This window comes from Eupeodes corollae, chromosome 1 (assembly GCF_945859685.1).
Source record: "Eupeodes corollae chromosome 1, idEupCoro1.1, whole genome shotgun sequence".
NCBI lineage: Eukaryota > Metazoa > Arthropoda > Insecta > Diptera > Syrphidae > Eupeodes > Eupeodes corollae.
The window spans coordinates 68002961-68018331 of record NC_079147.1 but is presented as its reverse complement, the minus strand read 5'-3'; the positions used below and the strand labels follow the sequence as shown (position 1 = coordinate 68018331).

General features: G+C 33.7%; 1 protein-coding gene across 1 annotated transcript; it reads left to right on the top strand.

Annotated features, from left to right (window-relative positions):
* The first annotated feature begins 5069 nt into the window (after positions 1-5069).
* Positions 5070-13581, top strand: LOC129940040 (uncharacterized). Its single transcript, XM_056048266.1, has 4 exons — positions 5070-5672; positions 5916-8115; positions 8420-8913; positions 13339-13581. Exons 1-4 carry the CDS (start codon positions 5070-5072, stop codon positions 13579-13581), a joined length of 3540 nt encoding a protein of 1179 aa, XP_055904241.1.
* Positions 13582-15371: the final 1790 nt, after the last annotated feature.

Genomic DNA, 15371 nt, shown 5'->3' with positions numbered 1-15371 from the left:
GTCTACGTGTGTCAATGATATCTGTACAGCCACTCCAACCTAACCTAACCTACGTCGCCGCACTGGCTCAAAATCCACACCAAACAGTAACATTTTGAGGATGTTTTATCACCTGGTGAACCTCGCGTAGGTTGGTGTGGTCCCATGTATGGCAATTTTGGATGTTAGCACAGCTATTAATCGAAAAATTTGCCTCGTAACTAAAGATTTTTGGGCCTAAATTTGGGTTATCTTTCAAACGATTCGAAGCCCAGTCAGCGAAAAAACGGCGTTGTCTACGGTCATGAACTTTGAGCTCCTGGGTCAGTTGTACCTTGCACGGGCTTAAGCCTAAGTCACGGTCAAGTCAAGTCAAGTTTAAGAAGGCCGAGTTCTTGTGCACGGCGAGGAATAGACTGCCTCGGGTTCTGCTGTACCATATTGTATATGAAAACTGGTTTTTATATACAAAGGCTGTACGCTATCACAGACTGCGGCAATATTCTCAGCAGATCTAGCGTTCTTTGAACGTACGGTGGGTGATTGTTTATTGAACCGGTCGTCTCAAATTTGGAAGAGTCAACTTTGGAGTTCCACCACGTCTACCGTAAAGGGCGCAATGCGTGCAACACTCATTTTGATAATAAAGTTTCATCTTTTGAACGTGCTGTTTAAATAATAAACAAATGATTTGACAGATGTGAACAAACAAAACAAAATGACCGCCACGGGGTGCAAAAGCCTTACCGCTGCAATTTAAAACCCCTATGGAACAAGAAGGCTAAACTAGGATTGAGACCAAATCTATAGTAAAGGCACTAGGTACCTTGTATTAAGTGTGGGGAGGTTCAAGGAGAAGTTGTTAGACAGTGTAGATTTTTAAGAAAACCTGTGGTGTTTGTATAATGGAATATTTACCAAACAAAAAATTATATACCATGCCTCCAACATCATGTTACCAATCAAAGAATGTTGTTTTTGACATCTAATAAAAATATAAGTCAAATTAAAGTGACAATTTTTTTAAATAAAAATATATACAAAAAAACAATATCAGTGTTATTATATCTTATGCAACTTTTTTTTTGTTATCATTAAGTCATGTTTGTATTTTAGATAAATCTAATTGACAGTGATCAAGCACATTTGTACGTTTTTTTTGTAGGCTGTGGTTGAGCAATTCATTGCGGATCGAGTGGTCATGGTTCAAATCCGTACCTTATGTTTCCTTTTTTTAACTCATCTTTAAGCAATTTCGTGTACCAGTGGAGTGATAGGTACTGCGTTGGACTGTCATGCCAGAGGTCTAGGGTTCAAACGCTCACTGTGCCAACTAAAACGGGTACTGCCTCCTTCGAGGAATTGACAAATTCTTCAAGAGTAATTTTTTTCAAGAAAAGTGTTTGCTGAAACAAACCGTTTGGATTCGGTTTTAAACTGTGGGTCCCCTCTATCCCTGACAATAGTACTCGTACACAGGAATGGTTGAGAGTTTTAAGTCAGTAGAGCCTACATCGCAACGGACTGTAGCATCACCTTATTTTAAAAAAATTAACCAATTCACTTTTCCAGCTTAACTAACGAGCAATTTTGTAAGCAGAAAATGATTTGCCGTTTGACGTAACCTGGTGCTCCCAAACCAATTTTTCACAATCTTTTTTATTTATGTTGGGGCCGGGCGGTCGACTTATCAAAATATTGTTCGTATTGTTTGGTATTGGAAGAGGAGTGTAACTGGTGTTGTTTTGTAGTGTGTAGAGAATGCTTACGTACATGTTATCAATAATAACATGTTATTAAACAATAACATAATATTAAATAATAACATAATAATAAGAAAACAAGACGAAGTCACTTAGGCGTATACGTGTTGTTTTTTGTTTGTAAATATTAATTAAGTTATTAAAAAAAAAATATGAATTCGCCACATTAGAATTATTAGAACCCAAACCTGTGCTTTGATGATCAACATCAACGTCTCTTCAAATTTCCCATCTGCCAACACTAGTTCTAGTAAGAAAGATGTATATCTATACTACGATTCGTTTTTTTTATAATAATATTTTGTTTCTATGCGTTAATAGAATTGCGTAACAAAAGGAAGCAAGAATACAGCACCAGGATTATTGGAATCGAAATGCCGCAGGGCAGGTGGCTTGCTTCAATTTTTGTTAAACCATTTTTTTGTCGTTTTTTTGAAAATTGTTAAAAGAAACGAACAAGAATGTAAAGTTGAAATTTTAGTTAATTAAAAAGTCGGTGATTAAAAGTCAAGTTGAGCGTACCGGCGACAAAAATTATTAACTAAATCCAAAGTAGAATAAAAAAGAAATAAGACCACGTTTATTCGCTCACCCAGCGAAGCTTGCCGGCCTATCGTAAGAGGGGAGTAAGACAACCTTTTCTACTTCCTTTTTGGTTAATTAGGAAGACCTGTAACCTTCGATCTCTCAAAGAGGGTTAAGTCGGAAAGGGATATTGCACTTTTTAAACCAAAGAGAAAATACTAAAGGATAAAATTGAGTGAATACATTCGTTAATAGTTATTTGTTATTACTATTTTGGTTTAGTGCGTATTAAATTACTTTGTGTTGTAACATAATTTTGGTTAGTAGTGTTCCAATTTATTTCACCATTGTGTACATAGCCTTAAAGTTATAGATTCGGAGTAGGTAATAACAAATGTCAAATTATTATGAATAAATCTCTCTCTTCTCTGTAAACTATCAAACGAACTGGACGTCTTTTATTTTGAAACTTTGGTAATCTGCATTAAATAAAGTAATCATATTACTTTTACAACACTTTGTGAGCTAGTAAAGCTAAATAAAACCGTAACAAGTGCTCATAGTTGTTTAAGAATAAGTGGAAATATTGACTTCAAATAAATGTTGTTAAACAAATAATAATGCAGAAAGATACAGAAAGGACTCTTAAAAAACTGGGTTGGTGTTTTTTTTACAATAGCAATTTAAAAAAAAGGCTGGGATGCGACCCACATATATTTTTATTTTTTATGAAAAAACGGACTGTTGGATTTTTACATAAAAACAACTGAATATCGAAAACAATGTTTTCTGTGAAATAAGATAAGTTTGAAGCCAATATTTTTAATTTTTGAAAAGCTATTTGAGTCGAAAGTAAATTTTTAATCAAGATTTATTATTGTTTTTTTTTTTTAAATTTTATTTTTTGTAAAAAAAACTGTCAATTCGATTTTTTTCAAAATTTTACCGAATGTTGAAAACAATATTTCTTATAAGTTAAAATATGTTTAAAGCCTAAATTTCAAGCTTTGGAAAGATATTTGAATCAATATTCTATTTTTATTATTATTACTCTGAGTAATATTTTTTTTTAAAGTTTTTATTTTTTATAAAAAAACTGTCAATTCGATTTTTCTCTAAATTTTATAAGATGTATTCTTCGTTGCACAAAATTGTTTTTGGAGATGAAATCATATTTTAGTCGTAAAATTTTGGAGGTGACACATTTTTTTTCAGTTTTTTTGATTTATAAAAAAACGGTTAAATGGATTTTTTCAAAAAAATATGCTTCTTTGATATCACATTACAATATATTGTATAAAATTTAAATCAAGTCTCTAGCATTTTTGGTTCGTAAGATATTTAGGGTTAACCAAAATTGTCACCTTTTTCAAACTGCTTTTGTTAAAAAAAAAAACACCCGGGCATTTTTCTTGAGAGCCCTTTCTGAATCTTTCTTAACGATATCACTTCTGGTTCTTGAGCTCTATGGACGACGAAATAAACGACGTGAACGGACGAACGTACAAACGCACATTCATCTTTCTAAAAATATTTAATTTCGACTCTAGGGACCTTGAAACGTCGAGAAATGTCAAAATTTTCAATTTGACAAATCGGACAAATTACAATAACTTCCTATGGAAAGTTAAAAAAGTTGAACATTTTGGTTAACCCAAAATATCTCACGATCCAATAACGGTAGAAACTTGAATTAAGTTTTATCTACTAATATTATAAAGAGGAAAGATTTGTATTTTGTATGTTACGAATAAACTCAAAAAGTACTGGACCGATTTTAATAATTCTTTTTTCATTAGAAAGCTACATTATCACTGAGTAACATAGGCTATATTTAGTACTAGATTACTATAGAAATCTTTACAAATTCCTATTAAAACCAACCGAAGGTGTAAAAAAATTAGCCATAAAATGTCTTTCATCGCATACGCTATGAACAATAAAACAAAACAAAAAGTTATTATAAGTGAAAACAGGTCAAATATATCCATTTTAATCCTTACCTGACATAGCTAATGTTAGAAAGATACACAATCGGTTTTCCCAACACCAGCACATACACCTTCGATAGTATGATACATAAATGAGGTCTTTTTTCATAATGGATTTTTAAAGGCGATCCAATGTGATCGCATGTGTGTGTATGGTTTTTTCCGTGCTGTTCATTGATTGAATGTGACCAGCCTCTGCTCTTCTTTTATTTTTTGTGTCATTTTTTTATTTTATAAATTAAAATACCTCTTATGTATTTTTTAAATAAATGTATTGTTTTGAAATATGAAAATTGCAACTTCATCTTTATTTTTGTTCTTCTAAAAACATAAAAAAGTTATGTTTAGCGTAGTATAAGAAACAGTACTTTTTACTTCTTGCGTACGTATTTAAAACAGCTGGTAACACTAAAATGCAATTAGGGCTGGAATAGGAATTGTAACTCTTTTTCTTCCTTCTCTTTTACACTGTAACTATTCTTACTACCATCTATTTCTCGTGTTTGTGTGACATAGGGGTAATTTAAAACATGAACTCAGAAGGAAAACGTGGAGAGTGTCTCTGCTCATTATTAAATATACTCTCATTTGCGCTGTCGGCTCCTTACGCAGTGGACGCAAGCGACATTGAAGATTTAGAGTTTTTTAAACACATTTGTATGCTTCACTTCAAAAGTTCTTTTCAGAGCTACTTAATTTTAGTATTTATCACACTTTTTCATATTTCTCAAAGTTCTTTTCAGAAATATCTCTTTGAACTTGAATAATTTCTTTGTTATTATTATTTAAAATAAATATCCTTCATAGCAATATGCCTAGAAGAAGAAGGTCGCAGCTATCTAAGAATAGTTCCCAAGCGAGATTAGTAAAAGTTCGTCGTATTGGAGAGTCTTCTTCTGAAAATGCAGATCGTCTGGAAATTATGAGAGTGTACGCTTGCCAATCGCGAGCCAGAGAATTAAGCGTCGAACGTTCAATTCGTCTTGCAGAACAAAATGCAACATACGAACGACAGTCAAGTGCTGAGCGCTCTCAGCGACTTGAAGAAAATAGAGCTAGGAACTCGCGAACGCGTGCACGGGAATCTAGCACTGAACGCTCGCAGCGGCTTTTGACACAGCGAGATAGACAACGGTCGTTAAGAGCTAGGATGCGCAATAGAATTTTAGCGCATAGTAATAGGTCGGCATTTAGTTACGATCCTCAAATTAAATATGCTCATCAAAACAGCATCCAAATCGGAGCAATGAATAAGATGTGTCCGATATGTTTCGCTAAAAAATGGGCTGAGGAAGCGAAAGGTATGTGCTGTGCATCTGGAAAGGTTGTTCTCCCTAACATTGATGAGCCACCAGAACCAATTAAAAGTCTTTTGACAAATAATCATATACTATCCGCGCATTTTTTGAATAACGTACGTAGATACAATAGCCTTTTTCAAATGACTTCCTTTGGGGCAAAAGAAATTAAGGAGGGTCATTTTATGCCTACCTTTAAGGTCTAAGGACAAGTTTATCATCTCATAGGTAGCCTTTTACCGCCATCAGGACAAATTTCTCAATTTTTGCAGATATATTTTATTTCCGATGCTGATCAACTATCATTGCGATCAAACACGGCTCCCATGCTAAAACTAAATTTGATAAACGAATTGCAGACCATGTTGAATAGCCACAATGTTTACATACGAAGTTTTAAACATAGTATTGAACTCAATACCCCCGACAGTTTGAAATTGATCATTTACTCTGATCGCACACCCCATACAGAACACAGAGGAAGATATAACGCCCCTTCAATAAATGAAGTGGCCGTTCTCTTGGTCGATGAAGACAAAGGACCCAGGGATATAGTACTGCACGGTAGAGACGGACAACTAAAACGAGTGTCGGAATTACATCGAGCATATGATCCGCTACAATATCCGTTGATGTTTGCATCAGGAGACGATGGATATTATTTAACTATTCCTCAGCAGAATTCCTCAAGAAATAAGACTGTGTCATGTATGCAATATTATGCATACCGTTTAATGATTAGGGCCAACTGTTTTAATGCACTCCATTATTACAAAGATTTGTTTAATCAATATTGTGTGGATATGATGGCGAAGATGATTTCCGAAAGGTTAAATTTTGTTTACCGAAACCAACAAAAGCTTAGAGCGGATGACTATATTCATTTAAGGGATGCTTTAAACCAAGACGCAAGGGTAATTGCAGCTAATATCGGACAGCATGTCATCTTGCCGTCATCATTTACTGGGTCTCCAAGGTATCTCCACGAAAAGACACAAGATGCAATGACATACGTGCGCAATTATGGAAGGCCAGATCTTTTCATAACTTTCACCTGTAATCCAGATTGGCATGAAATAAAACTGGAACTTTTTCCCGGTCAACGGTCTTTCGACCGGCATGACATCATAGCTCGAGTGTTTCACTTAAAAATGAAGAAAATGATAAAAATATTAACAAAAGACGCGATTTTTGGGCCGGTTAAATGTTATATGCTTACTGTTGAGTGGCAAAAAAGAGGATTGCCGCATTGTCATATGTTGCTTTGGTTGAACTCAAAAGTACAACCCGATGAAATTGATAAAATAATAGTTGCCGAACTACCTAATAAAGACGAAGACCCAGTATTATTTGAGATAGTCACAAAGAATATGGTACATGGACCATGTGGACAAGAAAATTTGACTTCTCTGTGCATGAAAAATGGGATATGTACAAAAAAATATACACGACGTTTCGTGACTGAAACACAGACCGGGGAGGATGGGTATCCCGTTTATCGACGACGCGATATCGACAACGGAGGGCAGATTGCTGCATTGAATGTCCGAGGGCGTACGGTTAATATAGACAACAGATGGATCGTTCCATATACCCCAATACTATGTCGATCTTTTAATGCTCATATTAATGTTGAATATTGTCATTCCGTACAAGCCATAAAATACATATGTAAATACATTAACAAAGGATCGGATCAAGCAACTTTCAGTGTCAGAAATGCTCACGATGAAGTTGAAAATTATTTGAACGGCCGGTACATAAGTACATCTGAAGCAGTGTGGAGGATATTAGAGTTTCCTATACATGACAGACACCCTACCGTAGTACACCTAGCAGTACACCTAGAGAATGGACAACGAGTGTACTTCTCAGCGGAAAATATGCAAAATATAGCGCAAAATCCACCAAAAACGACACTTACGGCGTTTTTTGACCTATGCCACAGTGATGGTTTTGCTAAAACACTACTCTATCACGAAGTTCCTCATTATTATACATGGGCTAACAATAAATTTTCTAGAAGGAAACGTGGCCAAGAAGTAGTTGGACATCCCGGTATAAAAAAAGATGCGGCACTGGGAAGAGTATACAGCGTTCATCCTTCCCAGTCAGAGTGTTTTTATCTCAGGATACTGCTTCATCATGTACGTGGCCCAACATCGTTCCAAGATTTAAAAACCGTTGACGGAGTTGTTAAAGAAACTTACCAAGCCGCTTGCCGAGAAAGGGGTTTGCTAGAAGATGATAACCAATGGGAAACTACTTTGAGAGAAGCTTCGATTTCTCAATGTCCGTTAAGGCTGAGAGAGTTGTTTGTGGTAATATTATTATTTTGTTTTCCCTCGGAACCTCTCAAATTATGGGACACGTTTAAAGATGATTTGTGTGAAGACATCAGACATATAGCCCAAGAACAAGGTTCCGATTATGATGTATATAACAAAGGTTTGATACAAATCGAAAACAAACTTTTAGAATTAAATGACAAAAGTTTAAGAGACTTTGGATTACCTTCTTCGAATCGCTCACAAAATGTAGTTGATGCCATACCGTGCCGTATATTATGATGTTAACGAGTTGTCAGAATTTGTCAATTCAAATGTACCCAAGTTAGTGGCAGATCAAAAAATAGCGTACGATGCTATAATTGAAAGTGTGGAAAATAACAGTGGTCAACTTTTTTTTTTGGACGCGCCCGGTGGCACGGGTAAAACCTTTCTTGCCAATTTAGTATTGTCAAAAGTACGATTATCCGGAAGAAAAGCACTGGCTGTGGCATCGTCAGGAATTGCTGCAACCCTATTATATGATGGGAAAACGGCTCACTCTACGTTTAAATTACCGTTGACTGTTTCTTTAGATCAACAGTCTGTATGTTCAATCCGTAAAAATGGTCCACTGGGAAAGCTCTTACAGGACACGTCGCTGATTATTTGGGATGAGTGCACCATGAGCCATAGAGCTCATGTAGAAGCAGTGGACCGCACATTAAAAGATATAAGAAACTCATGCAATATGATGGGTGGCGTAACTTTTGTTTTCGCTGGAGACTTTCGCCAAACTCTACCAGTTGTAACAAAAGGTACACGTGCCGACGTTATTAAAGCGTGCCTTAAATCATCACCTTTGTGGCTATCAATTAAAACTCTCAATTTGCGCACGAATATGAGAGCACATTTATGCAATAACCGCGGTGGTAATTTCTCAGAAAATATACTTAAATTAGGAGACGGAAAATTTACTACTCCAATTGCAAACAGCTCCCAAGTACTTTTGGATATTGGATTGGCCCAAACTGTTCACAGTCTAGAAATTCTTATAGACAAAATCTATCCCGACATCAACAATCTTACAGTAAGAAATTTCCATTGGCTCTGTTCGAGAGCGATATTGTCACCCAGAAACGACTCAGTAAATGAGATAAACAAAATTATTATTGAAAAAGTACCAGGTGATTTTAAATGTTACAAATCTGTTGACACCGTGTGCAACATCGAAGATACAGTGCACTACCCACAGGAATTTTTAAATTCCCTCAATCCTGCTGGCTTGCCACCCCATGAACTAAAATTAAAAATAGGTACGCCTGTTATGCTTTTAAGAAATTTAAGCCCTCCCAATATGTGTAATGGTACAAGACTTTTGATCAAAGAATTAAGAGATAATGTAATTGTAGCAACAATCATTACGGGTCCCGCGGCCGGTCAGCTCGCACATGTTCCACGGATCCCGATGATACCAACTGATTTGCCCATATCTTTTAAACGGTTACAGTTCCCTTTAAAAATATCCTTTGCCCTTACAATAAACAAATCCCAGGGACAAACTTTTTCCATAGTTGGTATAGACTTAAGGAAAGAGTGCTTTTCCCACGGGCAATTGTATGTGGCGCTTTCTCGAGTAGGATCTCCTGAAAATCAATACGTTTTGTTGCCACCTACAAATACTACAGCCAACGTAGTGTACAGGGAGGCTTTAAGATAAGCATACAATTTTTTTCATTGTCGTTTTAATTAGCATGCTTATAAGTATAATTTAAATATCTGTACTTATTTATGTCTACCCGTGCGAAGCCGGGACGGGCCGCTAGTATTTTATATTTTAATGTGATAACAGAGAAACATATTTTTGAAAAAAAAATCCAATTACCGGTTTTTTTAATTAATCAATCAAAAAAAAATGTCACCTCGAATATTTTACGAATAAAGTGATTCCATCCCCAAAACAATTTTGTGCAACGAAAAATAACGTTTTTGACATCTGGAAAAATTTTGAAAAAATCAATTTATAACAGTTTTTTTTCAAATTAAAACCTAAAAAAACATTTCTCAAAGTGGTTTAAAATTGGATTTTGACTCAAGTATATATTCAAAAATTTGGGATTATGGTTTTTTAGCTTATTCTATCTTATAAAAGATATTGTTTTCAACAATTGGAAATCTTTTGAACAAAATCGATTTGACAGTTTTCTTACAAAAAATAAAAATCTAATCAAAAAATTAATAAAAGTTGGTAAAAATTTACTTTCGACTCAAATAGCTTTTAAAAATTTAAAAATATTGTCTTCAATCTTTTTTATTTCACAGATAATATAGTTTTTGATATTCAGTTGTTTTTTTTTTTTAATTCAACAGTTCGTTTTTTCATAAAAAATAAAATCTACATAAAAAAGTACGCAAATTTAAAATTTAAGAAATGCTACTAAAATTGGTTAACATTTGTTTTCGACTAAAAATCTATTTAACAAAGCTAGATTTTTAAATTTAATTGTTTTCTTATATGAATTGGGAATTTAAAATTTTTTAAGAATAACTCAATTGGCAACTTTCTCACCCAACACGAAAACCTATAAACTTTTAAGCAAGACAATTCAGCAGACTCTTTTGGTTTTTGAAATAAAAACGTCAAATCGATAAAGTGTACCTTAAAAAGATTAAAAAAAACAACATTTTGCTGTTTTTAAAGTTTGAGCAATGCCTTAGCGTTAAAGTATATACTTCACATCGCTTTCATTATTAAAGAGTCAATCCTCGTTATATAACTCATTTTTAGAGACGATTTCGAATGAAAAAATTGTTAAGAATTGGTTTTAGTTGTTGAAAAACTTGAGCCATTGACTTCAATTTCATTTAGCTTACTCCAAATGTTGCAATTAATATTTTTTGTAAAACTTAATAAATTAGACATTGGTGTAGGTTAAATTTTTGTGATTATGATATCTATAAGTTCCCTTCGACCATATTAAATTAAGGTAGTTCATCCGTTTGAAATAGCTATGGAACCGATAGTTTAATGACCTTATTGTTTATTGAAATAAATTCTTTATACAAGATGTATTTGTTAAGTGATAAAAATAGCACACCTGTATGATTACAACTAAATATTTGTATAATATACTAATTACGAAAAACATATCTATCTACTTTAAAATATATGTATCTACAAAAACGACATATCCCCTTTTTAGTGATTTAATTAAAAACGTGATTTTATTTTCACTTCACTGGTTGATTATTGTTTTTGTTTTATTATTATTTTTTTTTAACATAAATAGCAACATTTGTTTGTTTGTTTTTTTTTTTTTTAATTATTACAAACAAAACCAAAAAAATATATTAATTCTCATAATAAAACAATTTAAAATACATCAAATCAAAATAATAATTATTATTTAATTTAATATAGCCTTATGGTTTGGTCATTGAACCGGCTTACTTATTGTAGAGAAACGTAATATTTGATTTAAAATTCAATAATAATTGATATTTTCACCTGAATTTATATTTTAATAATAATAACAAAAATAATATTTCTATATACGTACATATTGAATAGCATATAAAACATGTATGTGATTTTCTATTTCAATGACTTGTTATTACAATGTGTCATTATTATTGGTTTTTTCAAGGGAAAAAATAATTGCGTCTATCGAAAATTAAAAAATAGTTTACACAGCCCAGTCACATGTTTATCCTTTTTCCAATAAAATAAATACATATTTAATATGAGAGTAAATATGTTCAGTGCTTTAAAAAAGAACAGTAATGCACGAATTAAAAATTCTGTACTTAGTTTTAGTTTCTCTAGCCTTTAACAGAATTGTCACCTTTAAAAGAGTTTGTAAACACCTTTTTAGCCATTTTCGGGCTGTGAACACCATTTACTCTGAACTTATCAGTGCCTACTACTAACTACCATATTCAAACTTCCTAAAAATTATTTTAAATAAAAAAATCGGGTTGTCACCTCCTTACCTCTTTTATAATTTTAATGTACCTAAATACCTATCTTCATGAATCTGACAAATAATTTTGTCTTATCACAAACTTTGTTTTTCATCGTAATTAATCTAATGTACCGGATTTTTTTTTTTAATTCACAAGCACTCAAGGGGTTATAAGTACCCTTTATATGTTTATATTTAAACACAGTGCGAGCGTTAGGAAAATAGGGAAGGATTTAAAAGAAGATACCGGTGCACATTGGTCTTAAAGTTCTGAACATCAAAATGGGAGGGAAAAACAGAGTTGGTCAAAGCATTTCCCATTCTCGATGTGCGATTTAAGAAAGAATCTCTGTACTTGACAGTACGCCCGAAATTGAGCTCAAGGGTAAACTGATGAGCATTCCTAGAAGTGCGAGTATTACGGCTGAATTGTTTAAGGGTGGAACATTGTTTGTAAAAATATCTATAAAGTAACGAAAGGCATGAAACATTGCGACAGTGTTCTAGCGATGTAAATGTTTCGATTATAGTTCTGTCGCCTATCATTTTTAAAGCCCTTTTTTGAATTCTACCCAAGAGATTTAAACTTGTTTTGTGGGCACCTGCCCAGATATGCGAATTATATTCAAGCTTTGGACGGATTAAAGCTTTGTAGTTTATAGCCAGATCAGATGGGGTGAAAATTTTTTGGCGATACCGAATGTGTGATCATTCCATAAGAGGTGATTTGTGATATTCATTTTTCCATTATCAATTTTCGGTTTTAAAAGTATAAACTGGAATTTAACATCTGACAAAGTAAGTTCTTAAACCATTTTTTTTTCTCAGTTCACATTGTCTTTGGACTAGACATTTGATAAAGGTGGGTTAAATTTTGATGACAATTCTTCTTCTGCGTTTACCTAGTGTAAGTATCAATCTAGTGTACATAAAAGAAACCAATTCAGAGCACATCGATGCAGTACATCATATACAGATCCATCTCATAGTTTCTGGGTCCCGAAAAACTTTCTTCCTACTTCTACTAAGTACATATGTATATGACAGATATGCTTTGGCCACAGCTTCGTTTGCGCTAAGTGGGCCTGCTTCGAGGTTGCTTTGACTGACATTTCTATTTTGAAATTTCTAAAATGACACTTCTGTCATTAGCAGTTGTTATTTTTTTTTTAAAGTTTGTTTTCGTTTAGCGTGCAGTTAAAAAATTATGAATTTTTAAATCGAAAAAAATTAAAAATGTCTCGGAAGTAGCTTACACAGCCTATTGTGGGTATGTTACACACCTTATGGAGCAAGAAGAAAAGCAGACTGAAAGACGTTGGTTGGTAAGCTTAATCTGCAGAAAGATGAGGAAGGGTTTTCGTATGGAATATTCAACTGTTGCAAACATCATTTACGAAACAGCCGATATTCTTTGGACCTGCTATATGCCCTTCGATCTATAACCACAAACAGAAAGTGATTGGAAGCGCAATTCTCATGACTTTGAAACTTTGTGGAATTAACTCAATTATGTTGGTGCTTTTGATTACAAACAAATCAATATTTAGTGCCCACCAGGAGCTGGTTCGGAATACTACAATTTTAAGAAACATCATTCGACAGTTCTTCTGGCCACTTACGACGCCAATTGTACTTTTTTCGCAGTTGACATCGGTGCGTACGGAAGTCAAAGTGATGGTGGGGTGTTTTCAGACCCATCTTTTGGTAGAAAAGTTTTAACTGGTGGCACAAAACTTCCCTCCTCCCAGTCGACTTCCGAATTATACCTGCAACCGTTACATGGTTGGTAATTCAGCTTTTGCCTTAAGACCATATTTGATGCGGGCGTACCCTGGAAAACTACTTACGATTGGGAGCTCTGAGAGTTATTGAGAATGTCTTTGGAAATCTAGTGGAGAATTTTAAGTACAAGTTAATTTGTTGCCTCCAAATGCAGACACAATCGTAAAGGCCAGTGTAGTGCTGCATAATTTTGTCAAGCATAACGATTCAGCATACATACAGTTGTGTTCATAAAAATAGCAGTGCTCTCCAAATAAAACAAAAAGGCCTTCAATGTCAAAGTTATAATATAATTCATTAAACTTCTTACAACAAACTAAAATATTTTATTCACATTAACAAAAAATAAGTACTATCGATTTTTTACCGTTAGCTTTGTCACAGTAAAACCGTTTTTAAATATATGGCTGATTATAAAAATAGCAGTGCATGACAAAGTACTAGATCTATTACGTAAAAAGTAAGGAAAACTGTAATAAGTTATATGAAAGTATACAAATAATGTTAGCTTACAATTAGTAATTTGTTGCATAACCATTGTTTTTTATGATCTTTCGCATCTACGTGGCATCCAATATACTAAAACCTAACACCTCTCGACTGGTATTGCGTTGCATGAATCACGCACTGCTTCCCACAATTCTTTCGAATTCTTGGGTTTTGCTTTATGAACTGCGTTCTTAACACCCCCCCCACAAATTTGCGATGGGGTTAAGGTCGAAGGATTGAGCGGACCACTCCATAACAAATAACTTCTTCTACTCAAATAATGATTTGGTCTTTTTTGACGTATGCTTTGGGTCATAGTCTTGTTGATATACCCAAACTTATGGCATTTCCTCTTCAGCAAAGGGTAACATAACTTCCTCGAGAATTTTTACATACTCGGTTGCATCTCTTATACCCCCGATGGAATATGAAATGTAAGCCCATATCATAAGTTTTCCTCCAACATGCTTCACTGTTTATATAGTGTACCGTGGATCGTATGCTGCATTTAAGGGTCTTCAGGCTGGTAATTTCGCTTATAAAAGACAGCGCTAACAGACAGTTGAAGTCCATTTCTCATTTTCCTAGAGTATATGGAAGGGTTCTGTTTTGCTAACTGAACAATTTTTCTGTCAGTTCTTTCAGTCGGTTTATTTTGCCATTTTAAGGCCTCACTGATCATTTTTGCTGAGCAGCCTAGGATGTCTTGAATATTTTGGTAGGTTTTTCCTTCCAAACGCAGTTTTCGAATTACTTGGGTGCAGTGTCTTGGCCGTCCCATTGTTTATTTTTGAGCTAATATTTATTATTTTTATACACTAGTATGTTATAAATACTTAAAACTTTAAATAGTAAAATATTCACTTAACGAAAAATAAAAAAAAGGCTGGGATGCGACCCACACTGATAACTTCCCATCCCGTCTGTCGATTTGTCTTGCCTAAAAGTTCGTCTATATGTACTCGTATCAATTTTTACCAAATTTGCGTACTATTTTTTGTAGATTTTATTTTTTATGAAAAAACGGACTGTGTTTTTTTATATAAAAATTACTGACTGTTGAAAACAATATTTTCTGTGAAATGAAATAAGTTTGAAGCCAATGTTTTTAATTTTTGAAAAGCTATTTGAGACGAAAGTAAATTTTTAACAAGTTTTAGTATTGTTTTTTTTAGAGTTTTATTTTTTGTAAATAAACTGTCAATTCGAATTTTTTTTAAAATTTTACCAAATGATGAAAACAATATTTCTTTATTATAAGATAAAATTACTTTGAAGCCAATATTTTAAATTTTTAAAAAAATATTTG

Bases quoted from the DNA above. Each gene is read 5' to 3' on its own strand.
- LOC129940040 (XM_056048266.1), top strand. From the start codon at position 5,070: ATGCCTAGAAGAAGAAGGTCGCAGCTATCTAAGAATAGTTCCCAAGCG. The intron at 5,673-5,915 runs GTACGTAGATAC...AACGAATTGCAG, and splicing joins CCGCGCATTTTTTGAATAAC to ACCATGTTGAATAGCCACAA. The intron at 8,914-13,338 runs GTAAGAAATTTC...ATCAATATTTAG, and splicing joins CCGACATCAACAATCTTACA to TGCCCACCAGGAGCTGGTTC.